Raw genomic sequence first — 27649 nt, forward strand, 5'->3', positions numbered from 1 at the left:
CTGCTTGTTGAGAGGCTCAGACGCGCGACAAGCCGTATCTCCCCTCAGCTAGTTCCATGCGAACCCGAAGTCACTCGGCCCCCTTATTGATTCACCGCTTTGCCCCGTGACTCCGCCCTCTTTTTGTCTCCCGGCAACCACCGAGAGAGAGAGAGAGAGAGAGCGGGAGGGAGGGAGGAGGGAGGGGCTGCCTTCTCTCCCGCGGGTTTGCTGAGGGGAAGTAGCATGCCGGGCAGAGCCTAAGAGACTTCGGAGAAAGGAATGCAACAGAGCAATCCGGTTCCCTTTGGAAAGACCCTCTGCCTTGCGGCTGCCGTACAGGAGGAGAATCTATTGACTTTGCACAAATATGGCTGCTGCCTTCCGAGCTGCGAGTCGAGTCTTGCATCCATGTAAGTATGTCGATTGCCTTGTGGTTTGTTTTTTTTTAATTATTTAAAAAAAGGGGGACGACAACATTTCTTGCAGGATCCTCCAGATCCGCAGTTTTAAGATTGGGAAGGCGGAAGGCAAGGTGCATTTCCACCCTTCGCTGCCTCGTTGAATGCTGGAGGCTGGAGGACTTGCCTTGCCTTGCCTCTTGCAGGGGGCTGGGGGCCGGCATGAGCATAGCTTTGGTGTGGGGTCGATCTACTGTAGGGGAAAGGCTATGGGGTGTTTGCACCCAGTTAAGCTAAACTGCTGGGCTGGGGCCAGAGGCATCTCTGAAAGCGACACCGCTGGCTTTCCCCCCCGGCATCAAAACGCGCCCGAGAGGTCCTTTGCATTTCTTCTGGATCTGGAGGGTCCTTTGCATTTCTCCCGCCTTGCCAGAAATCGCGCCGATGTGTTCTGGGGTTGGCAAGCCACGAAAGCTGCCCTGAAAGCAAGGGTGGCTCGAGGCTCGAGAGGGTAACCTGGCCATGGGGAAAGGGTTAGGGTCCCAATACCCCCCACCCCACCCGGGCAGGATTTTGTTACCCCACTCTGCCGCAGGTTGCATAAAACAGGGATCTCCAAACTTGGCAATTTTTAAGACATGTGGACTTCAACTCCCAGGATTCCCTAGCCCAGCATGGCTGGCTGAGGAATTCGGGGTGTTGAAGTCTTAAAAGTTGCCAAGTTTGGAGACCTCTGGCATAAAGGAAAATGCACCCCTAAGAGCAGCTCCGGCATAAGGGTCTTCAGACTTGGCAAGTTGTGAACTTCAACTCCCAGAATTCCTGAGCTAACATGACTGGAGGAGGAATTCTGGGAGTTGAAGTCCACAAGTCTTAAAGCTGTCAAGTTTGACAGCCCCTGTGCTATAACCTCAAGAAGAAGAGAGGGATCCTGCAGAATTTGGGTGCCTAGATATGTCAGCCCTTCGAGATCACCAAGTCAAGAAGCTCCAGCCACAAGCATTATTGTAAGGCAAGGGCCTTCAAACTGGGCAAGTTTAAGGCTTGTGGACTTCAACTCCCAGAATTCCTAAGCTAACATGACTGGAGGAGGAATTCTGGGAATTGAAGTCCACAAGTCCTAAAGCTGTCAAGTTTGAAGACCCCTGATGTAAAGTGTCATTACAGGGTCTCTTCTGAGACATTACCACTTCTCCCTTTGCTTCTGGAGAATGAGATTTTCTCTTCTCTGACTGCACATCCTCCTCATGACATTAGATATCATTACAATATAACGGAAGGTAATTTCTGAATTCTCTTTAGTAGTCACATTACAAACATGCATTTGAACTGGTTCTATCTCTCGGAGCAGAGATGGGCAACTATAGCCCCTTTACAACTATGGACTTCAACTCCTAGGAGTTCCTGAGCCAGAGGTGAAGTTCACAGGTTGTAAATAAGGGCCATAGTTGCCCACCCACCCCTGCTCCAGAGTCATATGGCTATTAATGCTGCTCTATAGCAATGTTTCTCAACCTTGAAAACGTTAAGATGCCTGTTATTCAACTCCAGCTGAGGAATTCTGGGAGTTGAAGTCAGATTTCATAATACCTGCCACTTAGGATAGAAGAGTGCAAAACATTATGCCAGCTCTAAAAGGTTGTTTCCTTAGGCTAGATGGTAGGGGATTCAAATATTTTGTAAGATTCCAAAAATTCCTGTTGATAACCATTCTAAATCTTCAGGTTAGGGAACAGATTTCAGCTTGTAGTTCTATATTTTCCAACTTTTGATTGATAGCTAAATGATATCTATCTGCCAAAACAAGTGGTTCCTTAAATATGCTAATTGTGTTTAAGCCTACAAGGCATTATCAACCAAAGTGATCCTCTCACATGATGAGATGTCCATTTGTGCACCACTTTGGGACCTAGCTCATTGGTGTGCCAAATTAACCACTTTTTTGGCCTGCCCAGGAGGATCACAACCTCGTCACTTGATTCCAGGACAATAGTTTCAGAAATTGTCATCAATTTGTGTAAAGTTAATATGACAAAAGGAACAAATGATTCTGTTTTAAGGAGAAGCATATTAATTTGATGTGTTGGTTTCACTGTCAATTCAATGAAATCAAACACAGATGTAGTTTTCTATCAACTTCTTTTTCCTGGCTCCATCTGCATCTCTTCCAAGGCAAGGACTCAGGAAAAATTGTACCGTATACCAGGCAAAGCTGGTTGAGGAACACTAGGAGTTGAAGTCCTCAAGTCTTAAAATTGCCAAGGTTGGAGAGCCCTGCTGTACACAACAGAGTCAATAGCACACTGATTTAACTTGTGGCTCTGGGGTATACTTTAGATGACCAAAATATTTTCAAAACGAAGTAAAATTGTAGGAAGTAAATGGCTTTGTTTGGTCTCTTGTCTTCCCTTTAGTTGCAAAAAGGAATAGCTGGAATCAGACAAGAGTCCAGTTGCATTGGAGATGGCAGTCAACAGCCGCTGTACAAAAAGCAAAGCCACATATTCAACCTGAAAAGAGGTAAGACACACCAATGGAATTGAATGGATAGGCATATTGTACTTCTCACCTGGCATTTTAAGGGGTGTTAAAGCAGCCACAGTTGACCAAACTGATAAGGGAGGAAGAAAATCTCCTTTCAGTAATCTATTCATTAATTTATTGGCTTTGGTTTGTCTCAAAGCTGCAGTTCCTGTAGCTGGAATTCTCTATGTAGAGAAAACTTGCTGTAAAACTTTTAATAATATGCTTTCTATTCCAATAGAAGAGAATACTTGTAGATCAGGGTTGAACTGTATAGTCCTTGGTACTCCCTGAGTTGTTTACTTGCAGATATTTCATTGTCCAAGTAGGTAACATTATCAGTGAGAGTAAGGTTTGCTGCCTGTATATATGCAGTGGCTTGCCCTGTTAGTTTTAATGTGTGTGGGGGGGTGTAGTTTCTACCCTCACCTGCACTGCTGATGTTACCTAGTTAGGTAATGAAACATCTGCCAGAATACAAGCTCAGAGAGATCAAATACTCCATGTGTTTTTAATTCTAATCTCTTGCTAGGCGTGTATTTGAGAATAGGTCTCGGTGAATTTAGAAGAATTAACTTCTGAGTATAAGATTACCGTTACTTGCTTTGAGATTTGATATAGAAGAATATTTCAAGGTGTTTTTTTTTTATCTTGGGGATTTGAAGCATGCCTAGGATAAAGCTGTAGTCAATTTCCTTTTTGCTTAGGAAGTAAGATTTTGAAGACTTGCCTGTTTGTGCTAAAAGAGAACAGTGCGGTTGGAAGAAATTTATTTAACAGAGGTCATTTAAAAGAATTCACTTTTTATTGTTTTTAGAATTATTCCCTGGAATCAGCTCTTCATGGTATTTTTAATCTGTGAGACACAAATACTGTAAGGTTAACGTTCAATGGATTGATATTTTCCCAGGACTGTTTGAGCAGGTGGTTGGAGTAGAAGACCTCTAAGATCCCTCCAGCCCTCCAATTCTACGTTCTGTGTTCTCTTTCTCCATTCAGCCATAGCACTTTCCCTACAGCGGTATATCAAAATTACTCTGGGATACCTAGGGAAAAAACCAAAGACAAAAACAATCTTCATTATCCACAAAAGGTGTGCCCAGTTAGGTGCCATCATCTACCTTAACTGGTTGACCACAAAAAAGGTTGTGTTTTAGATTGTTATTTTATGATGTTGTAAGGTGCCCAGGGTTTGCTTGATAATGAGATGGTGGAATCTAAATGTAATAAACAAACAAATAAATAAACAAGACCTTTTGGGGAAAAGTCCTGGAAGAAGGGAGATAGAAACCCACTTCAAAATTGTGGCCCCAAAATTATAGAAATGTGACTCTGCAGTAGACTTTACAGTGTGTCCACCTATGGAATTCTGGAACATGTAGTCCATTCCACCTGTCTTAAAGTCGCTGAGGTTGAGAAATATAGCTCTACAGTTACCAAAAATTAAATCTGACTTTGATTTATAAATTATCACTTTATAATTAATTATAAATTATAATTTTGTAATATATAATTATACTGTCGACCAGAGGTGGAATTCAAATATGTTTACCACCGGTTTGGTGGGTGTGGTTTGGTGGGTGCGCTTTGCGCATGTGTGCACACTTTGTATGCGCGCATGTGCCAAACGCGCACTTTGTGTAGGCACAGAGGCGTTTGCGCAGGTGCAGCAGCATTCTAACTCACCCCCTGCAAGCCTGCACTATCCCGGTCGCTTCAGCAGCTGCCGCGTGGCACTCTTCTGTGCCGTGCAAAGCAGCTGCGCTTCAAATTCAGAGGATAAAGGTGAGTATGGAAGCCCGGGTGGGCGGGTGGGCCTAACAGAGTGGCGGAGAAAACTGGTTCAGTCTCTGCTGCTCATCGCTGCTCCTGGCTCGGCAGAACCGGGCCGAACTGGTAGAATACCACCACTGCTGTCAACTCATAAAACATTTTGTATTTATAGTTGACAACAGAAAGAGGGGAGGGGGGAGTTTCAAAGAGGAGGCAACAGTGTGGAATCGAAAGTACATTCCATTCATATTTTCTTCAAAGACCGATTAGATGACTGAAGCTTCTGCCGGGAAAAAATTTAATTGGAGAGCATGATTGATGACTCTTGGCTATGGACGTTTTTCGTTGGATGATACCCCCAGAGGGGTGGGGGGGGAAAGCAGGATCAAGGGTGACAGTGAATTATGTATCTCAGAGTTGGCTACACCCAGGTAAATGCCGGATGTAGAATGTTAACTTCAAATAATTTTTTTTAAAGTTTTGGGAGTGTGGCTCGAGGCTCATGATTTAATTGGAGTAACTGCCAGAATCCTGCCATATACATTATAATTATAATTTTAAATTTATAAATGGTGTATGAAAAGCATTTTATTATCTTTTTCTTCTCCACAGGAAACCTAAAACAGGGATCTTAATGTTAAATATGGGAGGCCCAGAGACTCTGGAAGATGTCCATGAGTTCCTCCAAAGACTTTTTCTTGATAGAGATCTAATGACGCTTCCAGTGCAAAAGTAAGAAAATCCTCCAGCTACTGGATATCTTAATGAACTTGAGAGAGAGGCTTAAGAACTTGTTTAATTGCACAAAATGAGTCTAATTAATTTTGTTTTTCTAAAGGACCTTTCTTTGCATTTCTGTAGCATCATGGGTTCTTCCAAGCCCTCTCATTCACATAGAGTGCATATTAGCTACTTCGGGATCTAAGCTAGCAGGATGATTTTAGTAGGTCATCTTTTTCCACCACGAGGCTTGCAGAATTCTTTGCCTTTACCTGGAATTTGGGGATTAGCAAAATATTTTGAGAGCACCCAGAGGGAAAAGGAGAATACATTTATATCTAAAGAAATGAATGAGTGTTCCTATGTACATGTTTTCTTTATCCAGTTGCACCTATTTGTACCTACTTTCTGTTTCTTAATCATGTATTACACATTAATATAAATATACTAGAATGTATTAGAAACCATTAATCATTCTTCAGATTATGTCAGCCCTTGCAACATGAAAGAGCTACTGCTTCTGGGTAAGGCCAGGATGCAAAATATTGAGGAATTGCTACATCCTATTATCATTATGGTTGGTCATACAGTCAGTCAGATGCTTAGACTGGATTTCGCCTTTTTGTCTGTATTATTATTATTATATACACAAACATGTGACATCACAGCTGCCAGTTTTTTAGATGGTATTGACCGTTATCCACAAAGAACCTTCCTAAGAACCTAAGATGTTGTAGTGTATTGGTATAGTATATGTGAGGGTCCAAGCAGTTGTGGCCTTAGCACTCTTAGTGTGTCTGTGTGTTTAGCATTAAACTTTATTTTTAACCCATCAAGGGGGAAAGAAGGTAAAATGTATGATTATTAAACATATCTATTTTACGTATTTCAGTAAATTAGGACCTTTCATTGCAAAGCGACGCACTCCAAAAATCCAAGAGCAGTACAGGCGAATCGGGGGTGGATCACCTATCAAGAAATGGACCGAGGCCCAGGGGGAAGGCATGGTGAAGTTGCTGAATGAAATGTCTCCTGAGTCTGGTATTTCAGATATTTTTATTTATTTATTTTTGTTGAAGCTGCTGCTATGGGGGAAAACATGTTCAGAAATCTGAATAGCAGTTGGATACCCTTACTGAAGGGTTTCCAGTGAAGTGTAATAATGCAGCGTTGCTTTTAAAATTAAATTAGGTTGGAGTTGAATTGGAAAGTTTAGTCCCTAGCCTTGAAATTATTTATTGATTTATTTACAGCTAAATTGGATTTGGGAGATCTCTTATCTTCTCATATGGGAGCTCTTGCCTAGAAGAGCAAGTCACTTTTCTCACATTTTCTTCTTGTAACTCGAGCAATCTTGTTAGAGCCACATAATCAAACTCAAGTGCAGCTTTATCTTTGCTCCAGTGAAGGTAATTTTATTGTCTATCTGTCGGTCGATCTGTCCATCTGTCTGCCCATCTGTCTATTTATCTACCTTCCTACCTATCTACCTACCTATCATCTATCTATCATCTATGTCCATCCGTCTGCCTGCCTGTCTATTATCCTATTATCTATTTCTCTTTCTCTCTGTCAAATTTATTTATATCTATCCATCCACCCGTCTATTTGCCTACCTACTTTCCTGTTTATCTATCTGTCTATTATCCTTCCATTGTCTGTCTGTCGGTCGGCCGGTCAGTCTATCTATCATATACCCATCCATCTTCTGAAGCAATTTATGTATAACAACCAAAAAAGAGAGGGAGTATTTAAAAAGATATGCCTGCATTTACTCTTGTAATATAGAGTTTCTAGCATTTTCTTGAGATCAACTAAACTAGTTGGTTAAATCTGTACCGTGATTACAAGTTCCCTGAGGCTCTGAATGCTTTTGTCATTTTAATGAAAGCATCACACTTGTATCGCAAACTCCAGGATACATGTCCAAAATAAGTAAGGCTTACTGCTTTCATTGTTCTGGGCCCTGCAAAGATATGGCTGACAAATTCCTAATTTAGTTTTTCCAGCTGCTTGCTAAAACACTGTAAAGTGTGGGTTCCCAAACACCTTGATTTGTAATGTGTTAGTAAATACTATCCCTTCCATTCCCTGTTCAATAACCTTCATAAGAGATCTGTACTAATCATTGTATGTTCTTAAGAGTTATGCCATCCTTCAGAATAATCCAACCAATACGTGGACAGGGAGATAAAATGTTTAATTTTTCCAGAAGGAAGAACGTGTTTCCAGCTATTTGTACAGAGGTCAACCATTAGAACTTTTTCTTCTTTTCTCTCACCTGTGCAAATGAGAACTCTGTTGGTGGCCTAGTGATTACTTCACACATCCCAGGATGCTCCCAAGTGTAGGTGCGGTGAGAAAGAATCATTACCTTGTGAGAACTAAGTAAGATCTGGCAGAAAGGACAGCTTTCACTAGGAAAATGTGATTAAGAAAAATATCCGAAGTATTTCCCTCAGAATGTTTTCTGAAAATGACAGGTTTTAAACATCTCTTCTTAAAATGTGAGGTGGCTCCTATTAGGAATCTTGATATTTGCATGTGCCTCTGTGTGATTAAAAAGGTTCCCATTTGGCTGTGGTTTGCACACACAAACGTATACACACCCTGTATAATTAAACAAAGAAAGTGCCATTGGCTACACCCAACAGCTAGTCAGTTCCTCCCTTGAATGTGGACCAGTTGATAAGAAGGAACAGTTCCAAGACACACTGTACAAATAACCTATACAAGTACCCAGTTTTGGAGATGACAAGCAGGAGCTGATTCAGGCATGATCTGTGTGCGTGTGTGGTGTAATCCATCTGGTCAATGTTGTTCGATGAGGGAGAATTGGCTCTATCTTCCCATAGCTGAGGAAGGTTTAACCTGCAAAGTCCCTCTATTACAGAGGTCTCCAAACTTAGCAACTTTAAGACTTTTGGACTTCAACTCCCAGAATTCCTCAGCCAGCTATACGGCTGTATAAATACCGTTAATAATAATCTGATTGACGGCGCCACTAATGCTAATAATAATTATAACTGAGTTCATTTATTATTAATTAATTTATTTATTTACTTATTAAATTTATATACCATCCAACGCAGTCAGATGACTCTGGGCAGCTTATAATTTATTAAAAGCAGCATTACGAAAGATTAAAAAAGTAAATAGAACATTAGGTTAATAATTAGTTAAAATGGCAGGAGAATACAACAGATGGAGAGGTGGGATCTTCTGTTTGATCCAATAAATTCTTCCAGAATGGCACCCTTCCCCTCAAAATCCGGTCCCCAGGCTAATTGGCAGAGCTAGATTTCAGAAGGCTGAGGGAGGACCTTGAGGGAATAACAGAGGACAGGGTCCATGGCAGAAAAGGCTTTTCTCCTGGATCCCACCAGCTCAGATTCCTTAGCCAACGGGATCTCAGCAGGCTTTTTCTGCCTGCGCAAGTAAGGCCTATCCCAATAGGGTGAGACAGTTCCTTGAGTAACGTGGATTCACATTGTTCCATGTAATTTGGACTCAGGCTGTGCCATGTTGTTCCTTTGCTGCAACATCAAGCAAGGGGCGATGAAATTCCTAGTAGGTGTGAATTCCTAGTAGGTGTGGACCTAGTAAAGGTAAAGGTTCCCCTCGCACATACGTGCTAGTCGCTTCCGGCTCTAATCTCCATTACAAATCTCGGTTACAAAGCCGAAGAGCCAGTGCTGTCTGAAGACGTCTCTGTGGTCATGTGGCCGGCATGACTAAACGCCAATAAGGCGCATGGAACGCTGTTACCTTCCCACCAAAGTGGTCCCTATTTTTCTACTTGCATTTTTTACATGCTTTTGAACTGCTAGGTTGCCAGAAGCTGGGACAAGTAACGGGAGTACAAGTAACGCGGCACTAGGAATTCGAATTGCTGAACCGCCAATCTTTCTGATCGACAAGCTCAGCGTCTTAGCCACTGAGCCACCGCGTCCCTTGTGGACCTAGTAGGCAATCCAAATTTTGGGATGCAGGCCAGAAAACGGAAAGAACTCCTTCAACAACCAAGCTCAGAGAGCCCCGAGGACTTTCCATTCTTCAACAGCCAGACACTTTTTCATCAAATTAGGCAGTTAAAGGGTTGGGACTTCAGAGCAGCAAGTTAATGGTTTAGGAAGTATTATCTGCACTTGTCAGACCTTCTCACTCCTTACTTCACAGTGTGGTTTCCCAATTGAAAGCCGCCCTGACTTTATCTGTTTGAACGTCTCTTGCATCTTAACGCGGACTCTGATTATGTCACAGAATGTATTTATTTTTTTAAATTCTACACCATGGCAAGAATGCTAATGTCTTTGCAGGAGAAATTTTCAAGACAGCGAGGAGAAGCACTGCTTAGATCAAGGCAGGATTTGTGATGTTCTTGGTTGAGCTGGGGGGGGCTGCCCGTTGCACTGATTTTTTTTTTTAAAGAAGTGACATTTTATTATTGCTAGAAGCTTTTGAAATATTATATTTTTCACCTATAGCTCTAGCACATATAGCTCTTCCCAAAAAAGATGCATAATCCCACCATTTTTCCTTGTGGAGGAAAAGGTCGCAATTGAAGATTTAAAGTCCTCTGTGTTGTAGTTGTATCAAGGATTTTAAAAGAGTAAATATTCACTCAAGTTGAGCTTAACTGTTGGTGACCATAGAGACACTTCATTGTAGTTTTCTTGGAAACCATTTGGATGTGGTTTGCATTGACTTCATCTATAATTTTTCTTTTTTTAAAAAAAATCCCAGTTTAGCCCATGATCTAGGATTTCTTGATGATTTCCCATCCAGTCCCAGGTAAAATTTTACATGAATGAATGAATGAATGAATGAATGAATGAATGAATTTAATTTAGTGGTTAAGGCATCAGTGGGAGACTTTTAGTTCTACTCCTGCCTTAGGGACAAAGCCAACTGGGTGACCTTATGCTGACCACTCACTCTTAGATGTAGGAAGCAGGCAATGGCAAACCACTTCTGAATAAAAAAAAAAACTTGTCAACAAAGCTAAAGTTATTAGTCCAGGCAGTCACCTGAACTCAGGATTGACTCATAGCAGCTTCCTAGCAGTTAAAGCCCATTGATTTCAGTAGGAGAGCTGAGCGCTGAAAGGTTTGATTCTGATTAGACTGTCTCCAGTGTCGATTTCTTATCTCTTCCTCCTGTAGAAAATGAGCTGCACACTTTCTTTTCCGGAATTAGAGTTTTAACCACCTGCAATAATTGACTTCCTGGCTTCTAGAGCAATGTTTCTCAACCTTGGCAACTTTCAGAAGTGTGGACTTCAACTCCCAGAATTCCCCAGCCAGCATGTTGGCTGGGGAATTCTGGGACTTGTAGTCCACATGTCTTAAAGTTGCCAGATACTGAGGAACACTGTAAATGGTAATCATGAGACAAGTCACCATTGTCCATTTTCTTACAGCTTGGAAACATTTTAGCTCTTTTCTTCTTTTTTTTAAGGGTGTAGCTCGTTTTATACTGCTCTAGAGAACGATGCATCTATTTCTCCAGGTTTTCCATTTCCAGGAATGGCCAGCCAGATGCCCTTAAAAAAGCCGTAAATACTAGGAAATAGCTTCTGCCTATTTGTATCTTCAAGCATATAGTACTCAAAGGCACTGCAATAGCAGTATCATGTATAGCAGGGGTGTCACACTCAAGGCCTGTGGGCCGTGTCTGACCCACAGGGTATTAGATCTGGCCCGCGGAGCCACTCTGAAAACTGTGATGGACAGGCCCACGGTGCCTCTGCCAGTGAAAACAGAGCTAGGGAGGGCCGTGTGCGGCTCTCCTAGGCTCCGTTTTCAGCCACAATGACCTCCTGCAGCCCTCTACCGGCGAAAACGGAGTTCGGGCTGACAGAGGGCTGCAGGAGGCCGTCGTGGCCGAAGACAGAACTCGGGAGCCCATTTTCTCTGGCAGAGCGCTCAGGCCACCACAGGAACTCCCAATGTGAGTGATGTCAAGCTGGCCACACCCACTCCCCCCCAGTTCATACACAACCCTGCGGCCTCCAATGAAATCGAGTTTGACACCCCTGATGTATAGCCCTTGTGGCTGGTAGCATGTTGTGCTTAATCACTGAAATACATAGCACTGTAGCTGCATTTGCAAAATGAGCTAAATCTGTTCAATTTTAACTCAGGTGGGGTTTTGTCTGTACTATGGCTTCCATATATTACAGTGATCCAGCCCGTTGGTTAGTTAATAACTCCATGCATTGTTTAAACCCAGAAAATACCTTAATTTAGTAATCGAGTTAAATGTGATGTGCAAATAATAGGCTTTTCCTTTTCCACTGGGTCCTTTTTTAATCCCCTTTTGAGATCTTTCCAGTACTTTCTGTGTAATCCTCTGGAGCAGTGTTTCTGAATCTTGGTAGCTTTTAAGGCCTGCAGGTTTCAACTCCCAGAATTTCCGAACCAAGCATGCTCTCTGGGGAATTCTGGGAGCTGAAGCCAACACATTTTTAGAGTGGCTAAGAAACACTGCTTCCGAAGGGATGGAACCAAAACTTTTTCTTTTTTTTTTTGCAGAAGAGAAAGCTTGGACAGTCTTTTAGCCCATAAATTACCTTAAACCAGATCAAACAGCTTTATCAACCTCAATATTGACAGCAGGACTCGAGAAGCTTTCTAGCAAATCCTTCTTCTTGTTAATGCTGGATCCATTTTCTGCCAACTGTGCCTGACAGGAAGGAAGGGGAAAAAAAATCTATTTTGAAAAGGGCTGAAACTAAAGCAGTTTTGTCTCAAAAGTGTTTTTTTTCCCTAAAAGCAACTGGACTGTTTCTTCCGTGAGAAAGAAGTCATTTTGCTTCTCAGTCAAGAACCTTCTTCAGTTGTGAGACTGGATGGTTGGGGGGATGGAAGGATAGATTCTGACAGGATGATGGGTTTTGGTGTGTGTAAAAAGTGTATTTTTTTGCAGTCATCAGGTCATTAACTCTCTCTCTCTCTCCCTCCCTCCATCTCTCCCTCCCTCCCTCCCTCCCTCTCTCTCTCTGAGAGCTGTTCTTCTATGCAAGAAAAAAAACAACACTAATCCAATTGCTTTTTGAAAAAAAGCACCTTTGAGACAACGATGACCTGGATGGCTGAAAATCTCCATATACCTAAAGCAGTTTTGGTTCAAAGTCTTTGAAGGACCAGATAGCATCCTTGGAATCTTCTTTTAGTATGGGTGACAGTGAAGTGTCTTTGTCCTTGAGAGTACAGACTAATTTAAGGAGTGCAGAACCAGTCTTGTAAAACCAGTCTTATCACGCACATAACAGTGTACACAGTGCTTCCCCACCCTCCCAAACATCTCCTACCTAAGGCTGCCATTCTGCCTAACAGTAGGACTGGCCCAGTGGTGGGATTCAAATAATTTAACAACCAGGTCTCTGCCCTAATGATAAGTTGGGTAGGCGTGGCTGGGTGGGCATGGCCAACAAGGTTTAAACCAGGCGCAATTTTGGAAAACACTTAAGCGGGGCAATAATAAAGATAAGAATTAGGCTAGAAACAACACACAGAGGCACACCAGAACACCTCCTTCCTGCCTTCCTGACAGGATTAATCCCGTAAGGTGGGAAAAAGAAAGGGCTGTTGGAAGATTTCTGCCAAGAGCTAGTTCACGGAACTGCTCAGAATGTTAGCTACCGGTTTGTGTGAACCGGTGCAAACTGGCTGATTCCCATACTGGACTGGCCCACATATTATGCCAAGGTGACCCTAAAGGAGCTTCTTATGATCCTGTTTGCTAGCAGACTCATTTCATCTGATCTCCAGAATTGTTGCTCATCTGAGCAATTTTTTCCACTTCTCCAGATGCTTTGGAGTTTTTAATTATTTAAAGATTTGTATGGTTGCCCAGCCTAAAGCACAACTCTGGGCTGCTCACAACAATAAAACCCACAACCATAAAAATCATAAAACAAAGCATAACCTGGTGCTTCAGTCATCACCTTGGGATACCCCAAAACCAATTCTAGTCATCCTCACTTTATTTACCCCAATGCCTGGATAAAAAGCCAGGTCTTGTTGACAGTGTGGGGACAAGCATGGGAAATGTGTGCTTCTCATTAGGTGTGTATCCCATTAGAGAAGGGAGTTGGACCATAATTACTCTATCCAATGTGGTAGGTCAGGGTTGTAGGGAGTAGCTGTCCCAAATAGCTGGAGGGTGTGGATCAATGTTTCTAAATCTATGACAGTTGATAGTTAATTCTGGGAACTGAAGTCCACAAATGTCTTAAGAGATTCTCAATCAACCGGTTCATGTTTGTCCCAAAGATGCTTTCTCAAAAGGCAACTGGATTTTCTGGATATTTTTTCCCCTTGAAAACGTTTTGCCTCTCATCCAAGAAGCTTCTTCAGTTCAGAAGTCCACAAAATTGCCAAGATTGAGAAACACTGGTATAGATTGAGGAAAATTGCCGTAGTCGATATACCTCCAAGAAAAAGTTTGTTCCATAGACTGGTAGACAGCCACTCATTCTCTTTTGCTTTCAGCTCCACACAAGTATTATATCGGCTTTCGTTATGTCCATCCTCTGACGGAAGAAGCGATCGAAGAGATGGAAAAAGATGGTATTGAAAGAGCCATTGCTTTCACGCAGTATCCACAGTATAGCTGTTCCACCACAGGTGAGTTCCTTGCAGAATAAGGTCATTTGCTAAGTTCAAAAAGGAGGGAGTGGGTCAAAACCAGGGATGGGCGACTTAAAAACTTGGGCTAAAGAGGACATAATTATGTCACAAGATAGAGGGCAGAAATGGATTCAGCTTGCGTGTCTACTTTGGGGATGATAGATTAGGACAGTGTTCTCAAACATGGCAACTTTAAGACAGGTGGACTTCAACTCCCAGAATTCCTCTGCCACGTTGCTGGCTGGGGAATTCTGGGAGTTGAAGTCCACCTGTCTTAATGTCATGAAACAAATCAGCATTTTCCATTTTTTTACAGCTTTCAAGCAGTTTTGCTCCTTTTTTAAAGGGTATAGCTCATTTTAGGGCTTACACTCTAGTTCTTATCTCTGTCCCACCTCAAAACATCACGTTAGCGGGTTATTGGTTGGGGCTCAGGTTTGGTAATGGCTGCAGCATAATTTTCAGAGGACTTGGGGTAAGAGATTTGAAAAAAAGACTTGTAAGAAGGGGAGGGGGTGATCTGTTCTTGGGTTAGCCTTTTGTTCTGCTTCATTATTTTGCATCCTTCAGGAAGCAGTTTGAATGCAATATATCGCTACTATCACCAAAAAGGAGAAAAACCAAAGATGAAGTGGAGTACGATTGACAGGTGGCCAACGCATCCTCTCCTCATTCAGGTATAGAGAAAGAGATTTCACACAAAGTTATTTCAGATTTCTCAAGAGTGTTGTCATGTCTTTCTCAGTTTCCTCTCCTCCCACTTCTCCTCAGAAAGGGTTTCTATATTGGTAGGCTTGTCTGGATGTCCTTTGTTTTATCTGAGCCCTTGACTTACGACTACAATCGGGATTAGAATTTGAGACATAAGTCATTGCGGTCAAGGCACTAAACAGGACCAGACCTGATTTTTACGCAGTTTTTATGGCAGTCATGAGTGCAAATCATGTGATTGATTGTTAAGTGACATTGACACAGGACATTGCAAGTAGCCATAAATATGGCCCAGTTGCTGACTGCCTGAAATGCAGTCACATGACCATGGGGGGAGGAGCTATTGGAACTTTGGAACATACTTATTACTGTTCGCATTGTAATTTCAGACATTTGTTAAGTGACCATCATAAATCGAAGACTACCTGTATTTAATGCCCTTAAATCCTTACGTTCCTTATTTTTGCTTTTCAGTGTTTTGCAGACCACATAAAGAAAGAACTAGACTTATTTCCACCGGATAAGAGAAAAGAGGCGGTGATCCTTTTCTCTGCTCATTCTCTACCAATGTCAGTGAGTAACAGCAGTCAGTTGTTAAATCTCTGCTTTAAAGCTGAAAGCATTTTCCATCTGTCTGATAGAAATCTACTATCAGGATTCCAGCAGTTACCTCCATTTAAATCATGAGTCTCAAGCCAAACTTCCAAAACTTAAAAAGGATTTATTGGGAGTTAACATGCCGGCACTGCCTGGGTGTAGCTGACTCTGAGATACATAATTCATTGTCACCCTTGACCCTTGTTTTCCCTCCACCCCCTGGGTGTATCGTAATTCATATTCTCCAATGGGACACATCCATAGCCAAGAGTCATCAATCATGCTCTCCAGTTAGAATTTTGCGTGGCAGAAACTTCGGTCACCTAGAAATTATCTTTGAAAACATTTATGGAATGCAGCTGCCGCACTGCTCCCCCCTCCCTTTCTGTTGGCAACTCTAAAAAAGACCATAGAAATATTTTATGAGTTGACATCTACCTTGTACTTGAGCCATTTCATCAGTTCAGGATAACGGAATATAGCAATTCAAAGCACGCTGACGATTTCTGCCCGAATGGTGACGAAACGTTTGCAACCACAATGCCAGGCTCAGCGCTCAGACCAACAGCCCATATAGCAACTATATGGTTGTTTATTTTTGTGTCAAGATGGAGCCCTGAAACAGGGTGAAATAGCAAAGATTGATGTTGAATCACAGCAAGAAAAGAAACTGAGTATAGTGATCTTTGTTAGCAGTAGGTGTATTCTTAACTGATTTTGCACAATGGTCCAGGCAAATACATACATACATACATATTTACCTACATACTCAACATGGTTAGAATCTCATGAGATTCTGGGATCTTTTATGATTTCAGCAGTCTCGGTTCTATGTTTTTGCATCGTTGTGTGTAGACCTCAGAAATTTCTCATGATGTCATGTGAAAACGACGGAAGCCGTGCAAGATTTCAGTGATAAAAGAAAAGTTTACAACCTGGAGAACACTACCTAAAAACACATGAAACATGCCTCTAGGTGCCCTGTTCTTGACGGCAGGCCAGAAACATACCTGCAGAAATAGGAATAAACTGAAGGATCTAACAAAAAATCGTGTTGATGTTCTCCCTAGGTCTCCTTAATAGCTTTCACACCCCTTATTTTCCTGCTTCCAACTTTAAACCTGAACTCCGCAGTTGTTTTGCTTCTACCATATGCTTCAATAAGGATTAGGAATATATCTTTTTTGATATTTTTAATGTCTTTATGCTGTTCACCTTCCCTGAATCACTGAAATGAAGTCGTCCCAAAGATTCTTTTTCTAAAAAACAAGCATACTTTCTTGGATTGTTTTTTTTCCTTGAAAACATTTCGAAGAGAAACATTTTGAAGGAAAAAGCATTCCAAAAGGAAAGCCCAGTTGCCAAGATGGGTGCCGAATGAATGAACCAATGAACTAATTAATTGATTAATGCATTAATGAATGAATTAATTAATTTCATTATGGTAGCAGACTCAGGCCTCTATTTATAGTAAATATTGCCAAGCATAGTTTCACCCAAGTTGCTGATGATGGAAAAAAAGGCACCTTTTATAGCAGATGCCTTCTCTATAGGTTACTTCAGCCAAAAAGTCAGCCCTGAAGGAAACAAGGGATGGAGTGCGTTTTTTTAACCCAGTGTTACACAGAGGTAATCTCAGGGGTTACCAGTTTGCACCTATTCGCTAGAACCGGTTGTTAACATTCTCAGCAGTTCAGAGAACCGGTTGTTAGAAGAAATTACTGGACTAATCCTGTAAGGAAGGCAGGAAGGAAACATTCTGGTGTTGCTTACAGAAACTGCCTTTCTGTTAACCCTTATTACATTCTTGGCAGGACTAGACTTCCTATCTCAGGAACGTCTCTGGAGTTTTTTTCCCCCCTCCTTTGCTGATACTTTGCTTGTGTGGAGTGACCATTCAAAGTTACAATGGCACTGAAAAAAGTGACATGACCATTTTTCACACTTACGACTGTTGCAGCATCCCCACAGTCATGAAAGGCCAGGCGAGGAGATGCGTGCCTCGATGTGAGTGATGTTGAGTTGGCCACACCCAGCCAATAACATGACCACCAAGCCATGCCCACCACCTAAGCCACGCCCACAGAACCGGTTGTTAAAAATTTTTTAATCCCACCCCTGGGTAACCTGGTTGACATGTGACACTCCTCGTCAAATGGGGAGTTCTTGGGAAAAAGAGAAAGATCAGAGCAGGAAGCAGCACAGAAGAAGAACAGCATCTATCTTTAAGTTATACATCAGGGGTGTCCAACCTTGGCAACTTTAAGACTTGTGGACTTCAACTCCCAGAATTCCTCAGCCAGCAAAGCTGGCTGAGGAATTCTGGTAGTTGAAGTCCACAAGTCTTAAAGTTGCCAAGGTTGGACACCCCTGTTGATATCAGAGGTGGGGATGCTACTGGTTCAGGCTGGTTCTGGTGATCCGGTAGCTCTGAAGATCAGCTAAGACCGAATCGGTTCTCTCTGATGAGCTGCTGTTGGTTCCACCCGCCCACCAGGGCTCCCATACTGACCATACTTCCTGCGTTTGAAGTGCAGATGCTTTGCATGGCACGGCAGATTGCTGCGTGTCAGTTGTTGAAGCCACCGGGAGAGTGCAGGAGTGCAGGAAGTGAGTAGGAAAGCCTCTGCGTGTGTGCAAAGCATGTGTTTGGCACGTGCGTACATGCAAAGTGTGTGCGCGCACGCACAAAGTGCGCCCACCAAGCCACACCCACCAAACCGGTAGTGAACCACTTTGAAACCCACATTGATTGATATAACATGCTTGTTTGTTAGGATGATTGCCAGGACTGAGGCTACAAAAGCGGGCGTGATGAAATTCCAGATAATAATTCTTTTCAGGAAACAATCTGCAAAGAATTAAAGCAGGAAACTTTTTTTTCCCCCTGGGCTTAAAATTTAGCACAAGTGCATCTGGAGGTATTTTGCTAGGCTGTTCATATCTTCCTTATAAAAAATAGGCTTCGCGCTTGAATCCACATTCTTTGTTAGAGTAATTTCTGTAACTTTAAAAGAAGGAACATGTACTCCAAATGTTAATGCTGTTTTTTCTGGAAGTCATTGTCAAACGGTTCTAACAGCGTAACAAAATAGTGTAAAGCAGAGCTGATAATGTTCTGTTTATAGAAAGAAATGTGGCATTAAAACTTGAAATGGTCTCCTGGCGGCTTCAGGTTTTGCAATTTGTGGAAACCTGGCGCCATCTAGTGGTCTTTGGCAAAAACAGAAACAACTCAGTAATGCAGTAGATCCAAAATAGGTTTGAAAACTGTACCGCAAATAATGCTGCTGCTGGAGAATAACTCCAGTTAAAGCAATCCTGTGTATTAAAAATGAAAATCTATAAATATATTTATTTCCTAATCAATGTGGTTTCAAGGCTAGGAGAAATTGTGACTGTTTTTAATGGACTTTGGAAAAGGATGACCATTTGAAAAAACAAAACAGGCAGCTAGCTTATCTGGTTAGACAGGTCTTTAACCAGCAACTTCACTTTGCTTAGAGATGGTTGCTTTATCCACAGGTAGTCCTCAACTTACAACAGCATCCCAGTGGTCACTTGATCAAAATTTGGGTGCTTGGCAACCAGACTGCAGCATCTTGGGGTCATGTGATCTCGCCATTTATAACCTTCCAACAAGAAAATCATTGGGGTTGGCTGGATTCTTGTAACAACCGCATGAGTCACATAACAATTGCCGTGATTCACTTAACAACCATGGCAAGAAAAGGTTATAAAATCGGGGGTGACTCATTTAACAATTGTTTTGCTTAGCAATGGAAATTCTCGTGTCCATTTTGGTCATAAATTGAGGACTAGATATACTGCAGTAGTCCTTTCTTGGACATTTCAGCAAATGCTTTGCTATTCAGCAATAAGGTCAGCTAGATTATGCTTCTGCGCATAGCTGAGCATCCCTGAAATATCATTAGTTTGATCTTACCTCTGCCACGAAAGTGGTTTTAGAGACCCAGTGGGGCATGGGTCTCTCAAACCAAGTTTGAAATGTTCCAATGTAACGTGGGAGGCTGACAGTTATTTTCTGCTTCTTCTCAATCACCTAAATTCTGGACTAGGATTCTGTAGCATGGTCACTTCCTGGTTTTAAAGTTAACTTAGAAAGAGCCACAGTGGTGCAGTGGTTAGAATGCAGTACTGCAGGCTACTTCTGCTGCCTGCTGGCTGCCTGCAATGTGGCAGTTCAAATCTCACAAGGCTCAAGGTTAGCCTTCCATCCTTCTGGGGTAGGTAAAATGAGGAGCCAGATTGTTGGGGGCAATAGACTGATTCTGTAAACAACTTAGAGAAGGCTGTGAAGCGCTATATGTGCTATTGCTATAAATTTTAAATATTAAAAAAAATCGACTTAAAAAAAAGGCTTTAAAAAGTTTAGTGCCTTAAAAAGGGTAAAAAAAGAGGGGGTTTCTTTTCATCAAGGTTAAAGAAATTGAAATAATGCAATGAGTTTTGTTAATAAAAATAGTGACAGTTCAGAGAGATAAATAGGTGCAACTAGAAATGCATACTATTTTTGTAACAAGGAAGATAAAGCAGGAATGGTGAAATTGATTATTTTATTCAAAGAGGAAAATATATTCTCATTTGGATATCACTTCTGGATGTTGTGCTTATGATTAAAAAAAATGAAACTTTGACTTTGCTTTTGTGGATCAAAAAGATTTGTCATTATAGTAATGGCTAGTTGTATGTTAACGTGTAAAAGCAAAAAGAGGTTGGAATGGTTTTATCTTGTACTGCGCTAAGAAGAGTCAGAAGTCAATGCCTTTTTTTCCTTTTTCTTTTTTTATCTCCCTTGTATCTCACACCACCACCTTATCCCTGCTCCTTTTCCTTCCCTTAATTTCCTATTTTATTTTTCTTTGCATTTTATATAATAAAAGAAATTAAAAAATTAAAATAGAAGAAATGAAAATTAACTTTTTACGCATGTGAAAAATCATAAAGATTAAGGGACTTTGGGAGCTCAGGACTAGAAAATAATTTAAGGCCTTCACTTTAATCAAATAAGTGTTCTTCTTTCAGAAAAATTGCTTGTCTTCTTTCTTGTTTCCGTGCTGCAGGTAGTTAATCGTGGTGATCCATATCCACAAGAAGTGGGAGCTACTGTTCAAAAGGTGATGGAGAAACTTGGCCATTGTAATCCATATAGGCTTGTGTGGCAGTCCAAGGTATGCCATCCCACAGGGAACTCTGATAAAATGCTTCTCCATCTGTGATGACCCAGGGTGGGATACAAAAGCAACAAAGTCACAAAAACAGGTGAAGTCCATCTCATTCCTTCACCTTGGCTTTAAAGGTCCAATTATCATTGACTCGAGAAAAAACTCCCCCACAAACAGTTGCGAAAAGGAAGAAATTCCGTTCCAACTCAAAATACATATAAATTATAAATAGGAAAAAACAACACAAACCACACTGAAGCAATTAATGAGAAAAGGCAGGATCAGGGCTTGAAGACGTCCACGGATATCGAAATACACACACTGGGAAGGATGCCAGAACTCAGATAAGAACTGACAGACTAGAAATATTTTCATGCTTTGCTTCCACCACTGGCCCGTGTGCAGTTTGTCCTTTTAAACAGTCCTCACAGCTGCAGCCCATGAAGGCGATCAAGGCCCTTTCCTTCCCCTAGACCACGCCATTCACATTTCTCTCTTATCCACTACTCCCTGCGTGCCCTAAGATGAAGAGGGGATGAGTCTGGGACTTCCTCTGGCTTCATCTGCTGATTGTTGTAAAGTATGTTTTGATGTTATACATCACTCAAATAAGACAGCTTGTTTCAGATGCTGGACCCAGAAGAAATTAAGGATGGTAATGACCATACTTGTATAAGAGATTACTGAGGAAATACTAAGGTTTTAGGCTAGACTAGGACATTTAAAAATATGATAGAAGAATGAAAGGGCACCAAATCTTTTGCTATCAAAAAACTGCTGTCAACTCATAAAACATTCCTATGCCTCTTACCAACGTTTGTTAAGAAGTGAAGCTAATGTTTTGAGAGAGGGGGTAAAAAAAGCAGAGTGTCGGGATTCCAGCAATCGCCCTATTTAAATCATGACCCTTGAGCCAAACTTCAAAAAGCTTCAAAGAATTCATTAGGAGCAACATATTGGCATGGCCTGGATGGAGCCGATTCTGAGACACGAAATTCACTGTCACCCTTGACCCTGGTTTTCCCCGACCCCTCTGGGTGTATCATAATGCATATTCTGCAGCGAAACACGTCCATAGCCAAGAGTCATCAATCATGTTCTCCAATTGGAGTTTTGCACGGCAGAAACTCCAGTCGGTTAGTATAATCTTTGCAACGTATGCATGGAATGTACTTTCACTTCCAAACTGCTGCATTGCTCTTTCAAACTCATCCTCCCGCTTCTGTTGGCAGCTATAAAATGGGCATAGAAAATGTTTTAGGAGTTGACACAGAGACTTATTGGGAAAGACCCTGAGGTTGGGTAAGAGCAAAGGCAAAAGGAGAACGGAAGGGCAGAGGATGAGATGGTTAGATAGTATCATCAACTCAATGAACCTGAATTTGGGCAAACTGCAGGAGACAGTGGAAGACAGGGGGGCGTGGCCTGTTGTGGTCCACGGGGTCATGAAGAATCGGACATAAATGTGAACAACCACCACCACAACAACAATAGGAAATTGTCCTTTCTAAAAATTCCTTCTCTCTTTTGTTGTTTTAGGTTGGCCCGATGGCTTGGTTGGGTCCTCAGACAGATGACACTATTAAGGGACTTTGCCAAAGGGGAAAGAAGAACATCTTGTTGGTTCCAATTGCGTTCACCAGCGATCACATTGAAACACTCTATGAACTTGACATTGAATATGCGCAGGTCTTAGCCAATGAGGTAAGGCCATTGTTTTTCTCACCACTGTTTGCCTGTAGCTCCTTAACAGGAAGCAAGTGTTCCCAAAAAGGATTATTACAGGTTGGATTTTCCCTCAGCCTTTCAACCGTTGCAATATGACACAAAGGAGCTGTAAGTTGAAAGAGAAAAGATGCATGTTTGACCTTGGCTCATAGAGATGAGGACACAGGGCCATTTCTGACTCAGTGGTTTTCAGCCTAGTGATATCTAAAGGCGTTGGAACCACAACTCCCAGGATTCCAAGCCAGCTTAGCCAATGTCCATCTACTGTTGGAAAATCCATGTTGGCAGATGGGATTTTGAGGAGATGTTGCTTGTGCAGTCACAGATGGCTACCAGAATGACAATAGACAGCCAGGAAACAACTATTTCCCCAAAGGCAAGAAAGCGAGGGCGCCCTACACCTTCCTTTCTAGCCCACATAGCAATGTTTCTCAATCTTGACAATTTAAAGATATGTGGACTTTAATTCCCTGGGTGCTTCTTGTCCAAGTAGACAGGTGATCTTTAACCCATCACTGTGTACATTATCTAAGAATTTTAGATCATTGTCATTATTTTAAAAATTATAAAAAATGGATGGAGCAGAGAATCTGACTGGTGCCAAAGGCAGTCTCTGCAGGCATTGTAGATCCTACTCCCATGCTATTGATTGGATATTAGTGTTAGCATTAGTAGCATTACATTACAACTACTACTACTGTTACTTAAATTTCTATTCCATCTTTCCTTAAGAGTCGAAAATCACATACACAGTACATCTTCTTTAGTCCCCCCCTCCCCAGAATAGCAATTCAGGCTAAAAGCACCGTTGAACTCAAGTCACTTAATGAGCTTCCATGACTAAGTATGAGTTTGAACCACAATCTCCTTAATCCTTGTAAAAACTTGAAGCCTTTAATCATATTGACAAAAATATTTTATGTACTCGTGTGTTAAACGAAACCTTGTTTTTTTATTGGCTCGTGGTGAGTAGGGTGGGATAAAGCGGTGTTTCTCTACCTTGACAACTTTAAGATATGTGGACTTCCATTCCCAGAACTCCCCAGCCAGTATGTTAATTGGGGAATTCTGGGAATTGTAATCCAAATATGGTAAAGTTGCCAAGGTTGAGAAACATTGGGATAAGCAGTTGATGTTAGTCTCTGACAGAGGTGGTATTCAGCCGGTTCGGACCAGTTCTGGTGTACCAGTAGCGGAAATTTTGACTAGTTCAGAGAACCGGCGAACACCGCCTCTGGTTTTACTTTATTTTTTACTTTACTTTATTTTATTATTTTACTATTTTGTGTTTTCAGTATCTGTAGCCACCCATAGCAAATTACTCTGGGCAGACATAGAAATCGAATGAATAAATAAATGAGAACAAAATATGGGGAAACTGCTCTTTTTGTGCCTGCGAAAATGAGCTGAATGCAGCTCTAATTCCATTCCTATTGCTTTAGCCAAAAACCAGTAGGGTACTGTGTCTCAACTCTTTTCCTTCTTTTATTCTTCAGTGTGGAGTTGAAAATATCAGAAGAGCGGAATCCTTGAATGGAAATCCATTGTTCGCCAAGGTACCGCTTCCCTATTTCCCTGAGAAAGATTTTTATTTTATTTATTTTTCACATTTCTGAACCGTCCATCTTCCTCAGAGGAGGGAGAAATGTGGGATTCTCCAGAGAAGCCACCATGGATAGATTCCTGTTTATCTGACAGGAATGGCTCTCTTTTGCTGGACACATGTAACATTTTGGGAGGGCCGAAGACCACTTTATTTATGGAAGCAGGCCTCTTAGACAGAGGAATTCTGCCAGCTTGCAATGCTTCTGCTAAAGTGTGATATTTTTTTATTTATTTTTATTTTATTTTATTTATTGAATTTATATTGCCGCCTATTCGCCCATAGCGACTCGAGGCGACTTACAGAATGATAGGCCTATTATAGGCTTTTCACGGTAGTAGGCAAGTCTTCTATTATGTTGTGGCCTTTTGGCTGCTGGCCCCTCCAGCAGCTGAATCAGAGGAGGAGGAGGAAGTATGGGAGTCAGTGTCAGCATCAAGGCAACCTGAGAGCTCCGAGGAGGAAGAGGGGAATGGAGCTGTCAGAGAGAGAGAGGCAGAGGCAGAGCCTGGGCCGGCCATCAGCTCTGAGATAGAGAGTCAACGGCCCCCAGATCTGGAGATGGCTGATGAGGAAGAGGAGGAACAGCTGGGTCCAGTGCCTAACACACTGATTTGCAGAAGACCGAGGAGAGGAGAGCAGTGGAAATCCATGGGCCGATCCTCGGGATGGAAGAGCCACTGCTGATAGCGAAGCCCCACCCTAGCTCTGGGGATAAAAGGCAGGGGGCAGAGATGGATATTTCTCTGTGGCAGACAACTATGCATCTTCTGGCTGGCCAGACTTGTTTGCCTGCTGTAAGAGAAACTTTTTGCTGTGGCTGCTGGCACTCCTAATAAAGGATTCTTTGAGTTCCCTTCAGAGGGTCTCGGCCCACTGGGTGGTGGGGATCAGAACAGGTGGAAAATGGGGTGCGCGGAGGCCAAAAATTGGATGTGGAGGCTGAAAAATGGGACGCGTGGAGGCGGCAATAGGCAATGGTAATCCCTGCAGCCTGAAACAGCTGATCGTCAGGAGGCCGATCGAACCGACAGTCAGCTGCTTGTGCTAATCAGGCTGTGCTGAAGCTGAAACAAGCTGTTTGCTGCAAGGAGGCAAATTGCTGGGAGGCGGAGGCCGAAGGGTGGGGGCTGGTGGGTGGGCGGGGCTTCAGCAACATTTGCTGTATAAGACGCACAGATATTTCCACCCACTTTTGGGGATGGAAAAAGTGCATCTTATACTCTGAAAAAATACGGTATATGTATTTATATTTATGGATGTAGGCATAGACATATGTATACATATATAGCATGTTTATATGTGTGTTATTATGTATGTGTACACTTTTGAAAGCAGGCAACAGAATTTCATTTTTAATGTGTTCCCGTGTGCCCACAATAAAAAATGACAATAAAAGTTTTGTCTTACCTTATCATTATGCTTAAAATATTACTTGTTCATAGAATAGCTTGCTAACAGATTAGAACAGAGGTCTCCAAACTTGGCAACTTTAAGACTTGCCAAGTTTTTGGGGACCCCTGTATTAGAAAGTTATTGTGCTCATTTTACTTCAATGTATATATATATATATATTTGTATTTTTCAGGCTCTGGCAGATTTGGTCTGCTCACACCTCAAGTCGAACGAACTATGCTCCAAGCAGTTAACCCTGAGTTGCCCGCTTTGTGTGAATCCCACTTGTCGAAAGACCAAATCCTTCTTCACTAGTCAGGCACTGTGACAACGTACACTGTGGTGGTCGGTTCATTGGCAGGAGTAGGCAATACAGATTCTGTGAAAAGTGCCCATTTGCTCTGCCTTCTTTTGCCTCTCTCAGGTCTGCGTTTTGCTGTCCCAAGTGGGATTCCCACATGGGATTCGCACAAGAGATCCCGCTGAGACCTTTTCCCACCACTTTGGTTTTCTCTTGAGGCCTTTTGCATTGGAACAGACACCTCATATTAAAGGGCTTCGTCCTCCGAGTTGCTGAAAATCCACATTTTATAAAATTAAACAGAGTGTCTGAGGTTCTTCGTATCCAATGTCCTCTGAAGGAGAACAGAATTTTGGTTGCTTGGATAGGTTCTCCAGTCTTGTTCTGCTAGAGTGATGCTGAAGAAAATCTGTTCACTTTGCAGGAATTAACCTTTCCTCAAAATGGTGAAGCTTGGTTCTAAAAAGACTGCGTCCAAGGTTTGGAGCCAAGGATGCAAGTCGAATGTCTTTGCAGAAAGCCTTTCATAAAAATACTTGTCATAGAAATATTTAAGTTAAACCTTCCTGTTAAAATTCTGCCATTTTGGTGGGTATTAGGTTTTTTTTTAGGCAAACATAGATCTGGTATTAGAGCTTTGTGACTAATAAAGGTCTGATGATGAAACTACTTTTTTAGTTTTCCAATAATTTCAGCTGACATCTAGTGTATAGATAAATAATTTGGTTTTTTTAAAAAAAGAATAGTAGGTATATATTTTTAATTTGATATTTTTCTTTTTGTATACGCAGTCACTATTTTCTATTTTCACCATGCAGAACTTGAAGCATTGTGTTTGCAAAGTTCTGTTTCTTAAGGCATTGCTACATTAGTCTTCTGTCATGAAAATAACAGGAGGTCTTGCATTAGCTCAGTGTTTCTCAATCTGAACAACACTAAGAGGGGTGGACTTCAACTCCCAGAATTCCCCAGCCAGCATGCATCCATCCACCTTAGGTTCAGGTTGAGGAACATTGCATTTAGCTTAAAGGCTAACAAACTATGTTTAACTGTCAATGTTATGAGTAGCACAGGATCACACTACTTAAAGCAGCACGGAAAAGTTTGTGGACCCGTTTGACTTCTCAATATTTCTGCATAAATACGATCTAAAACTTCTCCACACAAGTCCTAAACCAAGATAAAGAGAACTCAATCAAACAACTGAGCCAAAACCTTTCCGCTTATTTGTTTAAGTGTTTCTTCCTGTGGGACCGGTCTATCAGAGCACCCTGGTCTACCCAATTATGGGATGGAGCGTATTGCTTTCGTTTTCGCCTTTCAGCCCCAATCCACGAGCCTTCGTAGGCCGTCTCTTTTGCAACAAACTGCTTTTGTGTTGAATATATATTTACCAGCAAAAGAAATAAAGTATTCAACACATAAAAATAGTTTGTGGCGAAAGCGAATGCCTGCGAAGACTCCTGGATTGGGGCTGAAAGGCAAAAGCGGAAGCAGTATGCTCCATCCCATAATTGGGTAGACCAGGGTGCCCTGATAGGCCGGTCTCACCAGAAGAAACAATCTCTCCCTTGGTATAGCTGACAAAGTGAGGAGAGCCCATGGCTTAGAGATTAATACATCTACCTAATATGCAAGTAGCCCAGGTTCGAATCCCAGAAGGGTATGGCTAGCTGATGAGAACTAAATAGATCTATACTACCGTATATGCCGGCGTATAAGGCGACCCGGCGTATAAGGCGACCCCCAACATTTCCACTCAAAATATAGTTTGTTATATACTCGCCCCCTCTTCCGCACGCCTTCCACTTTTGCACTTTTTTTTTTTTTGAGGCACTTTTGTGCACCGTGGAAACGAATCCCGTGAAGCCGAAAGGGCAGCCAGCCTTCTCCCAGCTCCCAAGGAAGCAGGCTCGCACCGCCCGAGCTCCGCTGAGGTATCCGGCTGGGGCTGTCAGGAGTTGTTACCGCTGGCGCGGCTCCAGTCTCGCGTTGCCTCGGGAAGGGAAAGGCAAAAAGGAAGAGCGCGCGGCGCTTTGCAATGGCAACAGCGGCTCCTGGTTTTGCCTTTCCCTTCCCGAGCAACGCGGGACTGG

At 42.1% G+C, this 27649-nt stretch overlaps 1 protein-coding gene across 1 annotated transcript; it reads left to right on the forward strand.

Moving 5' to 3' along the window:
• Window positions 1-118: 118 nt before the first annotated feature.
• FECH (ferrochelatase) lies at window positions 119-26222 on the forward strand. Its single transcript, XM_087958587.1, has 11 exons — window positions 119-392; window positions 2795-2900; window positions 5289-5408; window positions 6289-6437; window positions 13895-14029; window positions 14603-14709; window positions 15218-15316; window positions 20425-20532; window positions 22066-22230; window positions 23751-23810; window positions 25446-26222. The coding sequence occupies exons 1-11, from the start codon at window positions 350-352 to the stop codon at window positions 25578-25580; spliced, it is 1227 nt and encodes a 408-aa protein (XP_087814713.1). The 5' UTR covers window positions 119-349; the 3' UTR covers window positions 25581-26222.
• Window positions 26223-27649: the final 1427 nt, after the last annotated feature.

This window comes from Notechis scutatus, chromosome 2 (assembly GCF_049901735.1).
Source record: "Notechis scutatus isolate UNSWTSFEM ecotype Mainland chromosome 2, rNotScu1.2, whole genome shotgun sequence".
NCBI classification, from domain to species: Eukaryota; Metazoa; Chordata; class Lepidosauria; order Squamata; family Elapidae; genus Notechis; species Notechis scutatus.